General features: G+C 30.3%; 1 protein-coding gene across 1 annotated transcript; it reads right to left on the minus strand.

Moving 5' to 3' along the window:
- Positions 1–8,205: 8,205 nt before the first annotated feature.
- Positions 8,206–15,959, minus strand: LOC126780633 (uncharacterized). Its single transcript, XM_050505254.1, has 6 exons — positions 15,782–15,959; positions 15,029–15,187; positions 13,904–14,084; positions 13,563–13,814; positions 9,584–9,658; positions 8,206–8,330 (listed from the first exon to the last, which is right to left on the minus strand). Exons 1-6 carry the CDS (start codon positions 15,947–15,949, stop codon positions 8,206–8,208), a joined length of 960 nt encoding a protein of 319 aa, XP_050361211.1. The 5' UTR covers positions 15,950–15,959.
- Between the last annotated feature and the right edge of the window lie 493 nt (positions 15,960–16,452).

The raw sequence follows: 16,452 nt of genomic DNA on the forward strand, positions 1-16,452 counted from the left end.
TAATTTTTTTCCGTCAATTTATTTCAGCTACTGATTTTTTGTTCCATACTGATTTTCCTAGCTTAAGCTAAACGTAGAAGTAAATATTATGTTATTATTATATAGCTAGTTGTTATGTAAAAAAATATTATCCTTGTTACCAATATATATTAGAGAAAATATAAATGTAGCTACGACTTAAATAACCGTTTGTTTTTTAACGAATACAGTTCTTAAATATTTTAGGTCTTACGTCAGTTTTTAGTATTTTTTTAACTGTCGTGAAACAGTAAAGTAAAATAAAAATCGATGTTTGTGTGAATAGATGTGTGAACTTATTTTTTCCTTGACATATATATTTTTCAAATTAATTTCAATTGAGATTTATGTCCGGTTTCCATATTTTACGAAACGTTTGGAGGAAACGTCATATGTGCAAGTGCCAGATTATCGTTTTTAATTATACCAACAATATATACTTGTTTAATGCTCGTTCGTTCTAACGTAAAGTGGTTCCTTTGTTTCTTCGTCACATATACGCGATTTTTATAGCGACGTTTTAGTGTTATGCTACCGCCGCGTGGACAATTTTATCATCCCTAAGTTAAACAAACCATTTCTTAAATATAGTAACCGGCATACATTTATAGTTGTGTGACTCGTGATACAGAGTCGCACTCGAGTTAAATAAGTCACTAATAGCTTTACATATGATTGTCGTTTAGGAGTTAATGCTGTCGCTTAGGAGATAATGCTGTCTTGTTCACTCGTGTCAAATTAATGATAATAATAAATGTTGAAAGAAAGAGATAAATCCTGTCTTTTACGTTTCTATGTACGGCCGTTAGTATTTGTCAATGTTTGTCATACGTAAGTATCACCGGCCTGAATTGCTGGCAACCAATTTTGGATAGGGGAATATTAAGAATTATTTTGTTTCTCCCTTATCGCCTTAATTTTTTACTCTAATTGTAAAATGTTCCATTTATTTATATTGCAATGTTTGTTGGATATGTAATAAATGGTGAAAACCAAAAGTAGGTACATAGATAATGAAATATATTTATTATATTTATTTTTAAGGGTTATGTAAAAAATGCCTTGTTTCGGCTTTTGTTGGTCGGTAGAGTTTTGCTAAATCATCTCAATATTTTAATCGTTTTTCTCTACAATGGAGAAAATATTTATATTATAACAGATGTGAACGTTTAAATACAAGATATATTATTATTATTTATTTATAATATGATGTTAATTCATAATCAGTTCGAAGTAAAATGTTATAAATTACCATTTATTAATTCAAATAAATAATTTATGTTCTACTATATAAGTTTATTTACATTCAAATTTTCAGCGAATGGCATTTATCACATCAATGTTTGGGAAATATTGAAAATTATTCCAAGTATTTTGGCGTGCATCAGGACGACTGTACAAAGTGAGAGATATTTACATGCTTTAAAATACTACCAGCATTTAGTATCTATTTAGCACTATTTAGTAACTTTGGTACCTAAATCATTAACTAAAAAATATGACCGGTCAATTATAATTGCCGCACAAAGACCTGTGCAATTGTTTTTACACAATCATTAGTATTTGGTAAACTAAACATAAATATTAGATCAATAACTCAAAAAATAAAGATTATACTAGCGAAAATAAAAATGTATAATAGTGTGTACAGACTGCGGAGGTTTGAAATAATAATAACAATAAAGTGAATGCGCGGTAAAAACGCGCTACACGTCCACGCTTGCGAACATGCAATGAAAGGCAAAATGATACATTTCATGTTACGTTTCACAAGTCTGTATAAGTGGTAAGCGTCTACAGCCTGCACAAAAAGCGATATTTTGTTTGGATAATTTTAGATTAGATTAGATTCTGATTAATCATATTTCAACTCAACGAGTCATCCTGATATAAAATAACTCGAGAAAAAAGCACATTTGCCAAGCTTAATTCAATAACTCGACAGGAACGTTACTATTAAATTTCCGGTGACTGTGTCCCTTTACTTATATAACATAACAGAATTGTCTACTAAGTAATTTTCAAGGGTTCCCATTAGAAACGTTACCTAAATCGCAGGAACGATCATCATCAACTCGAAAAAACGTTTCGTTGCTGATGTAAAATAATTATATATAGAAACATTTTTTAATTATTTATCTTGATAATATTCCATATCATATTATTTATAAGCCGTCGAATATATAACATATTCCGAACGCAAATACTGATTCAGTTCAATTCTATGTACAGCCTGAAGCTTATCCCGGTAAATTTTATATTATGGCTTTATAAAATATAATTATTTGTCAAAATATATAATATATATATATATATATATATAAGTCAAAATGACTTCATAAAGATGGAAAGATATTCTTATTTTAGTTAATATATATTTTAGTACACGATCGCACCGCTACCAAATCGCACCAATCTTAACCCATCAAAGACACAAAAAAGGTGTGATACGTTCAGCAGATTTGTTTAGATATAGTAGATATAATTTAAAACCCAGAAATGATTTGCTAGAATACACAAACCTTAACGAAGATTTTGAAATCAAACTCGGGGAAGTACTGATATTTCATCACATCAAAATGTGTTATTTATAATGACTTAAACTACAATGGAAAATAAATCTCATCAATAATATTATACATGTAAAAAGAAGCAAATTTGATATCATTACACGCAATTAGTACACACATAACACTGGTAGGGCTTTATGCAAGCTCGTCTGGGTAGGTAACACCCACTCATCAGATATTCTACCGCAAAATAGCAGTACTTAGGAGCTAGTGTAATTACAGACACAAGGGACATAACATCTTAGTTCCCAAGGTTGGTGGCGCATTGGGGTGTAAGCGATGGTTAACATTTCTTACAATTGCAATGTCTACGGGTCTTGGTGACAACTTACCATCAGGTAGCCCATATGGAAGTCCATCTACCTATAATATATAAAAAAATTGTAGACTCAAAAATGACCTAATTGGATCGTTTTTTGATGTATTGCTTTATAGCAATGTCTTATGACACTCGTCACCATAACAACAACAAAACAAAATGCTATCGTGTGAATAAAGAAAGTGTACCAATTATGACGCTGAAATCATTAAATCATAAGAGATTACATTATACCATTATGTAAATATCGAAAAAAAATCGTGACTGTTTAATAAAATATTACTTACATTACACGTAAAATAATGTGTACGTGTGTTCTCGTGGAATATTTTTTTGTGTGTTTGATTAAGGTAAAATATAGGTAACTATATATTTTTTAAATCATTGAATCGAATCATATACATATGTTAGAGATGCCATCGTTGCGTATTAGTTTAATTAGAGTCCAAGTTCCCGCTCATTTTCCGCCTAAATGCTACCACAAAAACAAGTGTATAAGAACGACACACATTTAAAAACTTTTCACACACTCATTGAAATAAGTAACAACATAAATACATTATCTAATAGAACACATACATGAAATGGTTGAGGCAATCTCATGTCAACTACAGCCATTTAACGCACACATATACAATTAAGGACAGCTAGGGAATCGTAAGAAGTATTAACGATATTTTGTGTTTTTGTTCTTGTTAAAATGTAAAATCCTACAATTATAAAATAAAATATATATAATTAAAATATTAAGTAAAACATTAAAAAACAATAAAATTAAACGTGATGTAATAGCAAATAATTAATAATTATTAGATCGATCGAGTAAATATTTTGATAATACTTGATGTGATTTATAATTTAAGGGGGCACGTTTTTTGCCAAATAATGCAGTATCATGCTATTTCTCAATAACTTAATTATTAATTGAATTATATTAGCAATGTAGAACTAATAATAAATGTATCGATAAAATTTGGGTACACTCCATTAGGCATCACTACGATTAGGACATTGGAGTGTTAAATCGCCCACCAAAACACCTATGGTCTCATAAGCTACATGCAGATCATCCATATTATTGGTTACTGTCGTATTGCGTAGCATTGATAAAAAACTTAGGGTATATATAAGTGAGCTAAGATAAATATATTTTAATTAAAATAAAATTTCATGACTCTTCATCGAAGAGCAGATTGAAACGGGTATTTTGGTAAATTAAGGAAACAATATACCATTTTTTTTATTATTGGCGGAACATTTTCTAAGTAGTCTTATGTAAAATAGCAATAAAAACTTTTTTTTTTGCTTTTTTACATTTTGAGATAAAATCACTCTTGAGATAGCAATAAAAAATTGCATTGTCATTTACAATAATGTTAAAACCACGAGTTATATTAAAATCAAGCCAACACCGCGCACTATATATTCGCATTTTCACCGTGTTCCCAATAAGCAGCCGTGGCCTAGCGGCTACAGTACCCGAAGGAAACTCCCGTCAATTTGGGCGCGAACGTGCGTATTAATTGAGGTGGTCATATTCGTACTGGACTAAAGCATGTCTCAGTATAAATATGGCATCTCATTATGTTTTTTTTTTCTATTTATTATTTTTGATATGATAATAAATATCATATTTAACATTCATTATTATATTACTTACAAATCAATTATTAAGTAATAGTAATTATTTTTGTGCTTTCATTCCGACTGTGAAGAATGATGACGTTGTGATTGTTATTTGTTTAAGTACAATATGAGTGTTCTATAAAGAAAATAATCTGCATATTTGTTTAATCGATAAAAAAAATCGATTGGCGAAGGTGGCATATTTATTATCAACGCACCAAATCTTATGTACATGATTAGTCTAGTCAAAATAGACATTTAACTTTCCACACACTTTAACTTAACACACAAAGTAATTTGGCAACTCCTTTCCTTGTTACACTTCCAAAAAATGGAATTCTTTACCAGCTTACATATTCATCTCCTCTTATAACCTGTGTTCTTGCAAAGGAACCGTGAAGAGGCGTCTTGTGGGTCAGCAAGGTGGGGGTGGCTAGTGCAGAACATTCTTCCCGATTGTTCAGGCCATCGTCGCGTACGGACTCTGTAACCGCTTACCATCAGGTAGAGTAGTCATTTACCTTCCCGGCAAATATAAAAAAGGCCACAGTTCTTACAACAGCAGTTGATGTAACGTTCTTGCAGTTTCAAAAAATAGCATTAAGCAGTTTTTCTGGAGCAGGCAGGAGTAGGGTTTGAATTGGCTCAAAACTATTTTTCTCACACACTAAATTTAGTGTGTGAGTAACACAAACCAATAGTTTCTTATTTTTTCTTAATAGAGTGTCCGATGACGTATACAGGCTGCATATAGGTGCATATTATGCAGAATATGATTTTTTCAACTTTTACAACCGTGATATCTTAGGAATAGTGATTCGTGCGAAAATAAGTATCTGAACTATTTTTGTGGTAATTTGTATGATCCACAACTTTTGTCTAATCTACTTTTACGATAAAACTTACCGTTTCAGAGAAAAATGGAAATAACCTGATTTTTTACTATTGAACTTGGATATTTTTTTTTGCAGAAGTAGGATCGAAAGGGACTTTTGTCATTTCATTTGTAATGGCTTATATAACGTCTGTACCAATTTTTAGCTCTATGCTACGTTTGGCTAAGACAACATTTTTATCAATTTTGACTGGATTAAATGTTTCATGTCTATTTGTAAGAAGTTGTTTCTGACTGATATGACAACTGAGTATAACAATGTGATTTGTTCAATAAGTTTGTCCCTTGTGTCTTCAGTTATACTGGCTCACTTACCCTTTAAATTTAATTTAACAGTACTATGTATAGCTATTTGGTAGTAGAATAAGTAGGTGGTACCTACCTTGGCGGGCTTGCACACAGCCCTACCAAGAAGTAAAATAATTCGAATTTTAACGTTATTTATAGTTGTTTTGGTAATGCAACATTTTTAATAATTAAATTATATAAATTTTTATTTGATAATTAAAAATCTGTTCACTTATTATTTTACCTGCTCAATGGATGACAAGCCACCTTTATGCAGTCAACTTAATTAAATGCGCAAGTATCCTTAACAATTTATTAGGTCTAATGTATATCTGCAGCTAAAAATAATTTTACGAATGCACACAATCATGTAACAGTAAACCAACTTGGTGGTTGTAAAAATATAAAGTTTGAAGCAGGAAAAAAAGTACTAGAAATGTATTTTTCCCTTATAATAGTGGTAACATGGAAGTTAGGGATTGATTGAAAAACAGGATCTTTTACTTTAGATGTTACTGTATACATTTATAATTAAAATTAAGTTAAGTTAAGAAAACATGCTGATATTTTTTTGTCGAAACTAATCGGATTATTACAGTATAGTACAGTAACAGCCTATTAATGTCCCACTGCTGGGCTAAGGCTTCCTCTCCCTTTTTAAGGAGAAGGTATGGAGTTTATTCCACCACGCTGCTCCAATACGGGTTGGTGGAATACACATGTGGCAGAATTTCAGTGAAATTAGGCACATGCAGGTTTCCTCGCGATGTTTTTCTTCACCGCATAGTACGAGATGAATTATATGAAACACATGAATATTCAGTGGTGCTTGCCCGGGCTTGAACCCACGATCATCAGTTAAGATTCACACATTCTTACCGCTGAGCCATCTCAGCTCCAACACAAAAGTATTAACTGCTATTTTATTTTAGTATTTAGTTTAAAATTATAATTATTCGACGCGTATATGTTTGTAATGTATGCTTAGTGTTCGCCTATCACTCGACAAGCGTCAAACGAGTATTGGGGTGCGTTCAATATAGGTAGTCTCATATTTTAGGCTCTAATATTTGCTATGCAAAAAACGTTAAATTAAGAATTATTGCAAATCGCTTCACGAGACAGCTTTATAAAACGGAAATAAAGTAAAAGTTTAAATTATTAAAGATTTATATTTAAATTTAAAAAAATCGAATGGTATATATAATAAACATGATTATTATATTCATATTATAACATTAAACCAGCTCTTGTATGCAATAAAAAGATTATTTTGATTTATTGAAGCCAAAGACCCAGAGGTTAAATATGAGGAAGAACATGTCAATCCAAACTATCCAAAGAATGCGGCGAACAACACAGCCGAGTTGTTTTTAAAAATATTTGTGCTCGGTAGTGAAGGATAACATTATAATGGACGCTTGTATGTGTTGGATGAGTTTCTGCCACATGTGTATCCAACACAACCAACCGCCGCAGCAACATACATTAAAGCTGCGTATCCTCAAGAGGAGAAGAGATCCTTACCACTGGGACAATGCCTGTATCTTTATTAATTTATTTAAGTAATTATTATGACGTCTCGTAGTATTCATGTTTGAAATAAACACCCGGTAATCCATTACCACCTAAACAATGAAATCATTCTTTTGTATTCTACTCAGAAAAATTCAAATCTGTTAAGCAGATTGTTTGCAGGAAACCCTTTATTTTAATTTTAAATTTCTTTTCTTTATAAAAGACAAAAATATATTCTAAGTTCAAATTAAAAAATAAAACCGTGTTTATTAGTTAATATTACTTTGAAATTCAAATGATTTTTGTAATTTATCAAAGTTGACACTTCAAATGGTAACGTAAACGTTTTTTTAAATACCAATGACAAAAGCGCCCAAATTGGGTCCGCACACGTTCATCCATTGGACGCAGGACGCGGGCACGTGGCAACGTGGACTGGAGGTTTTATGAGTCAAAAACCAACGAGAAACCACCCGTGACATGTCACGTGTACTAAGCTGAACGTCAGAGAACTTGATTGAACAAAAAATGTTTCTTTTAGTTTGAGGTAAAGTATTTAATTAAAACCAAAAACAATGTGAATCATAACAAACAAAAAAACTTACAAAATAACAAACATTGAATATTTGAAAACAATACTTATTTTTGACATTTAATTATTTTGTTCTTCATCGCTCGACTCTGATACAGCCGGTGTAACAGTCACGTTACGTCTACTAAATATCTTTTCACTCGGCAAGTATATGCCAAATCGGTCCTGGATAAATATGTAAATGTATATAAACAAAACTTTAAAGGGAATTCCTTAAATATATGTATAATTTATGAGGAGAGCATATATATATATTGATTATTTTTAATTCTTAGCGAAAATTAATAATAAAAATATTATTCATATATCTAATTTAAATACAAAAGTAAAACGTTCGTGTACTTTTGTAAATATAGTGGTAAATTTCTAAAAAATAAACTTAAGCAACCTTTGGATATCTGTTATATTTAAACTGCGGGTGACACATGCAAGGGCGAAGCGGCGGTATTTTGTAACTCTCATGGGACGAGATCTCGCTTTTAGGGGTTGGAGGCGTCTCGTAACCTAAAATTACAAATTACCTCATATATATTAGTATATTAAATTTAGGAGATTTTGTATACTTCATAAAATAATAATACATATCTCTTATTATTCATTGACAGTTTTAATAATTGCAATAGTTTATTGCCAATCAAATCCAAAAACTTTATTTCAAACAATATTCTCAACTGTTAATGTGTATAATCAATAATATACCTCCGAATAAATTAAAATCGATCTCTTGCTTAGGAGCCGCCTTTCAAAATAAAGCCATCAAATTTCCCTGCCCTCACTATGGTGCTCTATTTTATTCTTTTCGAGAGTGAATATAACTTCTTTTTGTGCAATTACTCAGTAAATTCATCGGTACGAGCTTCCGCAAATATGCTGGAAGCGCTACACCCTCAACAACATCCTAAAGGCATTATTACATTGAACAGGGCGTTCAACGCCCTTTGTGTATAGGACTAAAGCTGCAGACTCCTTGCAAATAATAGGCCTTAAATTATGTTATTTTAACATCCAGTCCTATGTCGACGGAGCAAACATGTATCGCGCGTACATTTGATATTCAATGTTTTTAAGCATCTCTTTGATGTTTAGATTATTAATACAATCTTTTTTATTGCGTACATCTTAATTTTTCCTTCTAAAGTAAGCACGACTAATAGTATAAGAAGTACTAGTTATAAGAAGTTGAAACATCTATGGACTTTTCCAAAGTTAATCAGTAATGAAAATGAAATTTAAAAAACAGTATTGTCTAAAATATATTGTTAATAATTATAAATACAATTGAAAATTATATAATAATTAAAAATACGGTAAGATTTTTTTTAATTCGTATTATTGAGTATTCTTTATTGAACACTTCCAAGTTTTCGCAATATAATATAACATCCATTTGATATATTGTACTCCATTTTTAACCACGATCATGCCTTCTTTATTATTTTGCCCAACGTTTGTCGCGGTCACGAGCTGACTGACCTCAGCCCAGCTCTTGGCCACGACGATAGGACACGCGGTTCAAACCCCAATTTAATATTATAATATAAAATGGATAATTGTGAACTGGTTAATAATAGTTATTACCAAATGTGTGTTTTCACATAATCTTAAGGCCTTACTTATAAAATTTGTTTAGTTATACACTGATTTATTGATTTTTACTATTATTATAATGACATTTAAACAGAAGACACAGCATTATTTAACCCTAATTAACATGTATGGATAAAGTCGTTACTCATAAATAACAGCAATTGTATTACCTTTAAAATTATTTAGACGTCTCAACGTTCTTTTCATTTTCTTCCTCATTCGTTTTTCCCACGCTATTGCAGCGACTGAAAGCAAATACGAGCCTCAATAATTCAATGGTAAATGTTTATATGTTATACAAGAAAAAAAAAAGAGTAAAACTATATTCTTAATAAACATAACAGTTTCATACTATTGAATCTACTTTCAAACGTACGATAAATTGAAAGGTAGATTATTTTCGAAAACCAAAACTATATATATGTGTAAAAATGAATCTATGCAAAATAATTGAAAGAGAAAATTTTGAGTCAGAAATGTTTTACTCAAACGTTACATATAGAAACGTTAAATTTGAACTTTAATACTTTCATCGATACCAAGGATGTTTCACTTCAACGACTCAGGATGTTCAAGTGCTATGCGTATTCTGAATTCCTTTCATTCTAATTTTTTATTCCGAATTAACGGTACTATTATATATAAATATTGCAATATTTAATTTAAGTCATCGCTTACGGACCGGCATCCTATGTCTATTGTATCAGGTGGCTTGTTAACGGTCACTTGAAATGTATCTATTAAAAATAGTATTATTTTTGCATAACAAGTTATTGAATTTAAATTTAATCCAGTTGAGTATATTTAAGATGTTTTAAAATTTAAGTAACAGCCTGTAAATGCCAGCCTTAATGAGAAGGCTTATACTATCACGCTGCTCCGCATGTAGAGTTTCAATTCTTCAAGTAAAGTATTTTATTTTTTACTAAAATAATATTTTCGTATGCAGATTTCTGTAACTTTAGTAGCACAAGATAAGATCAGTAAACTTATCTACTAGCTTTGCCAGTGTTCGCTATCTGTATTGCTGAATAAGATAACAAAAAACGGTCAGCTAGCTTGTTGTCAGCGTTTTCAATTGACAGCCCTTCAAAAAAAGTATTCTATTCATTTCCATAAGATTTCTTATAAATTCAAAGAATATTGACGAGGCAGGTATCGAGGTCTCTGATATGATTTTTGAATTCTATCTCTTTAAAAAAATAATAATTAAATACTCATGACATTTGAAAATATATTTTTTTAATAATAACGAATACCTTTGTTACAAAAATAATGAAAAAAGTCTTCAACTAACAATATTAAAAAAGCATGCAATGAACGTTTTATATGATACAGACAACCACATGGAAAGACGTCTAAATCTGTTTAAAAATATAAATAATATAAAGTTATAAAACAAATAATCATAATACATATAAATGAGCATACACACAATATATGAAATATACTAAGCAGTAAGTTATTTTATTTACCGAAGCGCAAAATTGAGTATAAAGTGGCGTGGGCACAGCCTACACTTCTACAGGAACAATATTTATTTAGTATGATATCCCTAGAATAATAGAAAGCATTAATGGTGTTCAAGTTAACCTTCGGATAGTTAAGACACTCATAATTTGTAGAAATGTTTATGTATATGTTTCGCCATCGTTTGTCATGGCAGGTGAGACCATGTTTTGTCATAACAATGGCAGTACGATAATGCGAGGGATACGGCAGACGTTTAAAATTTTTAAACGATAAAATATTATTATGATTTATCAAAAGGGATTTTATTAAAATAATTTAATTCAAATATTATTATTCCTAGAAGAAGTTCCTAGAAAAGACCCTACTATGTGCTCGACAGTCTCTTTAATGATCTTATTATTTATAAGCGTTATAACATTGTGTTGTGTGTAAACCAAATATTTAAAAGCATGTTTTGTGACATTAAAAATGAACACACGAATTGACGAAATTTTATAAATAACTTCAAAAAAATAAGTAGTAACAGACGGGAATTTCCGTACCAATCTGAGAATCAACATCAGAGGCACCTTGAGAATAAATGTAAAGTCTGAACTCTTAATTGGACTTCCAATTTCACGGCTTAGTCTCATTACTCGTCACTTTCTGAACGATAATTTAAATCCCGCTAGAGCTTACAACATCATTTTAAAAAAGTACGTTCTTATTTATGACTAAATCTTCGTCAAATACTTCTCACTTCTTTAACTAATTACCTAACCTAACCTAATAAACTTTATTTGTTAAAAATAAAAATAAAATTGAAAAGTAAATAATTTAAAGATAGATATATAAAATTATGTAATTGTTAAATGTTTATTATAATAATAACATCCTGACATATATGTACTGTTGACTACAATTTACTGATCATTTATAACTTTTCACTCGACCTCCTTCTACTTTCTCTACTCACTCCTGAGTCCTGTTACCGCATCGACACCGTCTATCGCCATGGCGACGCCTCAATTCGCATTTGAGTATAGAAAAGCCTTCGAGCTCTCGTGAGCTTTATCAGGCAATATTATCACGACATCAAAGTGAGGTAATAAATATTTAAAGTGCATTTAAAAAAAATCTTTATTTGACTCAACATCAACATCATATTTCTAACATTTAATATATCCTTAAGAAATTGTTTCAGAAGTTATCATTGGACCTGTCGACGTTGTTAATATTATTTTTATAAATGACGACATTTGCATGTTAAATAAATAATAACAAAAATAGTATATAAAATAACTTATCATTTCTGGCTTTCTCTCTCTTACCTCTGGTAAGCAAATTTTTATGAGTATGTCAAATGAACATCTTAGTCATGATAGGTAGGATCTTTAAGTTAGAATAATAGTTATTTCAGTATTTAAAATATATATATATATATTGTAGATTGAGTAAAAGTAAGAAGAGTAAGTGATTTTAGAATATAAGTTAACTCGAAGATTTGAAGAAAATTTTGAATTTTTATTTTATTAAATTAAAAAATAATATTTGCACTAGCATATTATTATTACAAATAAAATATTAAGAGACATTATTGTATATATTAATTATCCTAGTTTCTGCTTCAGCATCACATATATCGGTGAATCAAGCACAGATGTTTTGACAATTTATTAGAAGTCCGGTTTTAACCTTAAGTAATTATGAACTTGTTTAAATATTACAATAAAAAAATTACCAAAAAAATAAGTTCAAAAAAATATATCAATTGGAAAATATATCAGGTAGACATGCCGACTGGTCCATTTTTAATTACACGTCAAAGGATAGTCATAAGGCAAATATTTATATTGACCGTCCGTCAGTGGTTTATTTAAAATCGTACTTGCACGTAATGTTTCGTCAATAAGCAATCTATATATGTAGTTATATTGTAAAGAGAAAACATTTGATTGTTTGTTTGAAACAAATAAACCCTAAAACGACCTAACCAATTAAAAAAAATACATAATATAAGCAGTTTATAACAACAAGTAACATTACCTGTATTTTATTTAAAAAATACATTTGATGTTCCCTTCGATAACAATATCTAAAAAAATTAATAACATATTTATAGTACTCATTTATTACCCACAAAAAGGTCCTCGAGCTTTATGTGTATATAATATTTAAGCCACAAGTTATTGTGGACTTAGTTACTTAGTTAACTATACTTTTTGTTTAAGTTAGTCAATCAAGACTCGGGCCTATTAAATATATTCTAGTATAATAGGTAATTAAATAAAAAAGTATTAAAGCTGAAATATAATAATTTGTAGTTAATATAATAGAATAATTAAAAGGGGTTACATTCAAAGATTAAACCACAAAATAATGACGATATTCGTTTAAGTACTACCTTTTAAATAAATATGTAGAAACAGATAATTGTGACTTTGACTTAGGTTACATATCGTAGAATGTATAGGAAAAACTGCAGTTGTAATCATCGGACGCAATTGTGATTTAATCGCGTCCGACGACTAGCAGATGTTGAGTAAATATTTACCGATAAATAAAAAAAATTTAAATAAACGAAAATAGCTACTCGTAATAGTTAAAATAATATTATGAGCACTTAAGGTTCATTTGGTTGTAAAACAATATGGGTATGTATTCTGATAATGTTATATCACAAATTTGTTTCCTTACCGATACGTTCCTTTTCCAAGATATTGAAGTCAAACTTCTCGTAAGCATTATTAAAGAGTTCTACAATATCCATTTTTATGTCTGTCACTGGTATCTCCATTGCATTTTCTACTGCTTTTGAAAGTTCAATATATGCCGTATCATAGTTCAAAGCTTCGTCATCGACACGAAGAAAAATTGCTTTGTCCACTGTATTTGAAACTAAATTCATAAATGCCTCTGATAAAGTCGGTTCTGGCGTGGGTATTGGTTCTATAAATTTAATAAGATTTTTTTTATTTAAGATCAAATTATTTTACTTTGTAAATAGTTAATTTGTAAATCGACATATTTTGCCATACCTGGAGTTGCTAATGTGGTGTCGGACGTCATGTCTGAAAGAAAAGAGGATGATTCCGTGTTAATGGTCGAAACAGATGGAGTACGACATTTCTGAGGTTCAGGTTGATAATACGCTGTTACGATATTTCTTATATCATCACTCAGATTAATATCATTGTAAGGAGGCTGAGTCAAGAGAATCTGCAACAAAATATTAAATAAGCACAAAACTAATCATTAATTAATTTTGAAAATTTTCATAAATCTGTGAAACCTTTAAAATTTATTTTTAACGTTTTAATAAAAGTTGTGATCAAATCCTATCCGCTCAACAAGATCGTAAGGGTATGTCTGGATTAAAGACAGCTCGAAGTCGAGCCCTATTGAGACACTGGGCTTGTTGGCTGTTTCATTGCTACTGAGCCACTGCAGTGATTCGTTGTCAAATTTACAATTACAAAGAGAATCAATAGGTTTAAAATAAGGTAAGATTAAATTTTTTTTTTATCGGCAAATTCCGCATGAAAATATACAAGTAGCCTAAATTCATTTGTTTATTACGTAGGGAGGAATGTACCTAGTGTGTTTTTATTTATTTTTTCGGTGGCGTTGACCTTAAATCCGATTTGTATCAATCATTGTCACTAGATGTTTATGTGTAGACATGTTGTAATTTCATACAAATTGGAGTTAGCGTTGACGCTATTGAATAGTAAAAAAAATCGCACTAGGCACACGTACTCAGATATTAAAACAATAATGGCTAAGATTTACAAATTGAAATAACTCGACCACTGCAATACCAAAAATCGACAGTTAATGGTAACAAGTCTCGCTTCTGACTTTAAACAAAAGTGTGTCCTGCTTGCGATGACCCTGGGATATCTCTGATCTATACACACTTTAAGAATAACAACTGAATGCGTTTTAATAAAAATTCTATAAATTAATTATTAAGTATTTCCTATCGTCAGGAAAAGCGGAAATAATATTTATTTGTAATGAAAGTTCAAGCTTCAATTAAAGATATTTTAATCGATTTAAATAATAATATTCAAAGCAAGTAATCGTTGGTGATTAAATCTACGGACCGGACTAGTAATTGCATATTGCATTGCTAAGCTACTTGTAGGAAAGAATATTACCTGTTTTTCTTCAGTACGCGAGTGGAGATTTATCCCTTCTATTTCTCTCATGAGTTCTTCGGCAGGCCTTAAGAAATGCTCAGCGGCTTCTTTTAGTATTCCTTTTCTTTTATTTTTTTGCACCATTTTACTAATAAAAACCTTAAGCATAGCGAGTACCTAATTTTAAACAAATACTATACCTACATAATCGCGTTAAAATATTTCAGTATAAAAATATTAAATCTCGTGGTCCGTAGTTTCTTTTACTGGTTCTTCTTTGGATATTTTCTTTTCCGAACCGGTGGTAGTATTTAATATGCCAACCAATAAATAAGTGTATTCCTTCTATATTTGAACTAAGGGTTTTAAGTGTTTTTTTTTATTTGGAGCCTAACAATACTATTTGTAGAGTGATTAATATTTAATTTATTCCTTTTACTGTTTGTGGTTTTTTTTTATAATATGACAAAGTTAAGCCTAGTCCTAACTACAAATATCAAATTATTAGATAAAATATTTATTATCACAACGTAGAACTTAAACAATTACAATGATCCGATGCAAAATGGCAGATATACAAATGTCAGAGTATTTGGTGCAGCATGTTTCTTCACGTTGCTTAGCTTCACCGCTGAACTCGAGATGAATGGTCACTATAAATCAAGAACTACATATAACTCTAAGAGTACTATACTAGTATGTTTGAGATAATGTTGCACATAAGATATAATTTAAGTCTTCGATTAGAATATCAGATAAATACGATATAACCTCAGGATGTCGTAACAAGTAATTATCTTGTTCTATTTGTAATGTCAGGCCAAATCTTTTTGTACATGCCGCTTGATATGGAGTCAAAACATCTTCATCTCGAGTTAAGAAACCATCCGCGGGCAAGACACCCGGAGCCACGCCTTTCATTAGCTTCTTTAAGGACATCCTTAAATATCAAGTTATGACACCGGTTCTGCACAAATATTTAATCAGTTTTTTCTAAGAAAGTTCTAAGTTAAATTACGTAATTGTATAGGTGCCCATGTAAAATCATTTATAGTACTGTGATGTATTATGTCATTTTTGAGAGATGTTACGTATTTTTTATAAATCGTAAGTCAAATATTACAATACTGGCTTCAAATTCCCTAAGATACAAAAATGTAGTTACAAGATTTTTTTGAATTCGAGAAATATTTCTTTCTCGTCTTTACTATTTAACCCTTTGTTATGAAATTTTGCATATACGTTGCAAAAAAAGTTCTGGGGTACAGAAAAGTTCATAGGATAACTCATCTTGGAAACTGATTCCAAATACAAGAAAATATGTATTAATAATATATATTGTCTTGAAAGATTTGAATATATCCGAATCGTCAGTAAAACTATTTGTCACATGATATCAATTCTATAAATAATAAGTTCCAAGTTTAAATCAAATTGAAAGA

The sequence above is a fragment of the Nymphalis io genome, chromosome Z, assembly GCF_905147045.1.
Source record: "Nymphalis io chromosome Z, ilAglIoxx1.1, whole genome shotgun sequence".
Classification (NCBI taxonomy): domain Eukaryota; kingdom Metazoa; phylum Arthropoda; class Insecta; order Lepidoptera; family Nymphalidae; genus Nymphalis; species Nymphalis io.

Bases quoted from the DNA above. Each gene is read 5' to 3' on its own strand.
- LOC126780633 (XM_050505254.1), bottom strand. From the start codon at position 15,949: ATGTCCTTAAAGAAGCTAATGAAAGGCGTGGCTCCGGGTGTCTTGCCC. The intron at 13,815-13,903 runs GTATGGCAAAAT...TTAAATTTATAG, and splicing joins CACCACATTAGCAACTCCAG to AACCAATACCCACGCCAGAA. The intron at 9,659-13,562 runs GTAAGGAAACAA...ATTTGCTTTCAG, and splicing joins CTTGGAAAAGGAACGTATCG to TCGCTGCAATAGCGTGGGAA.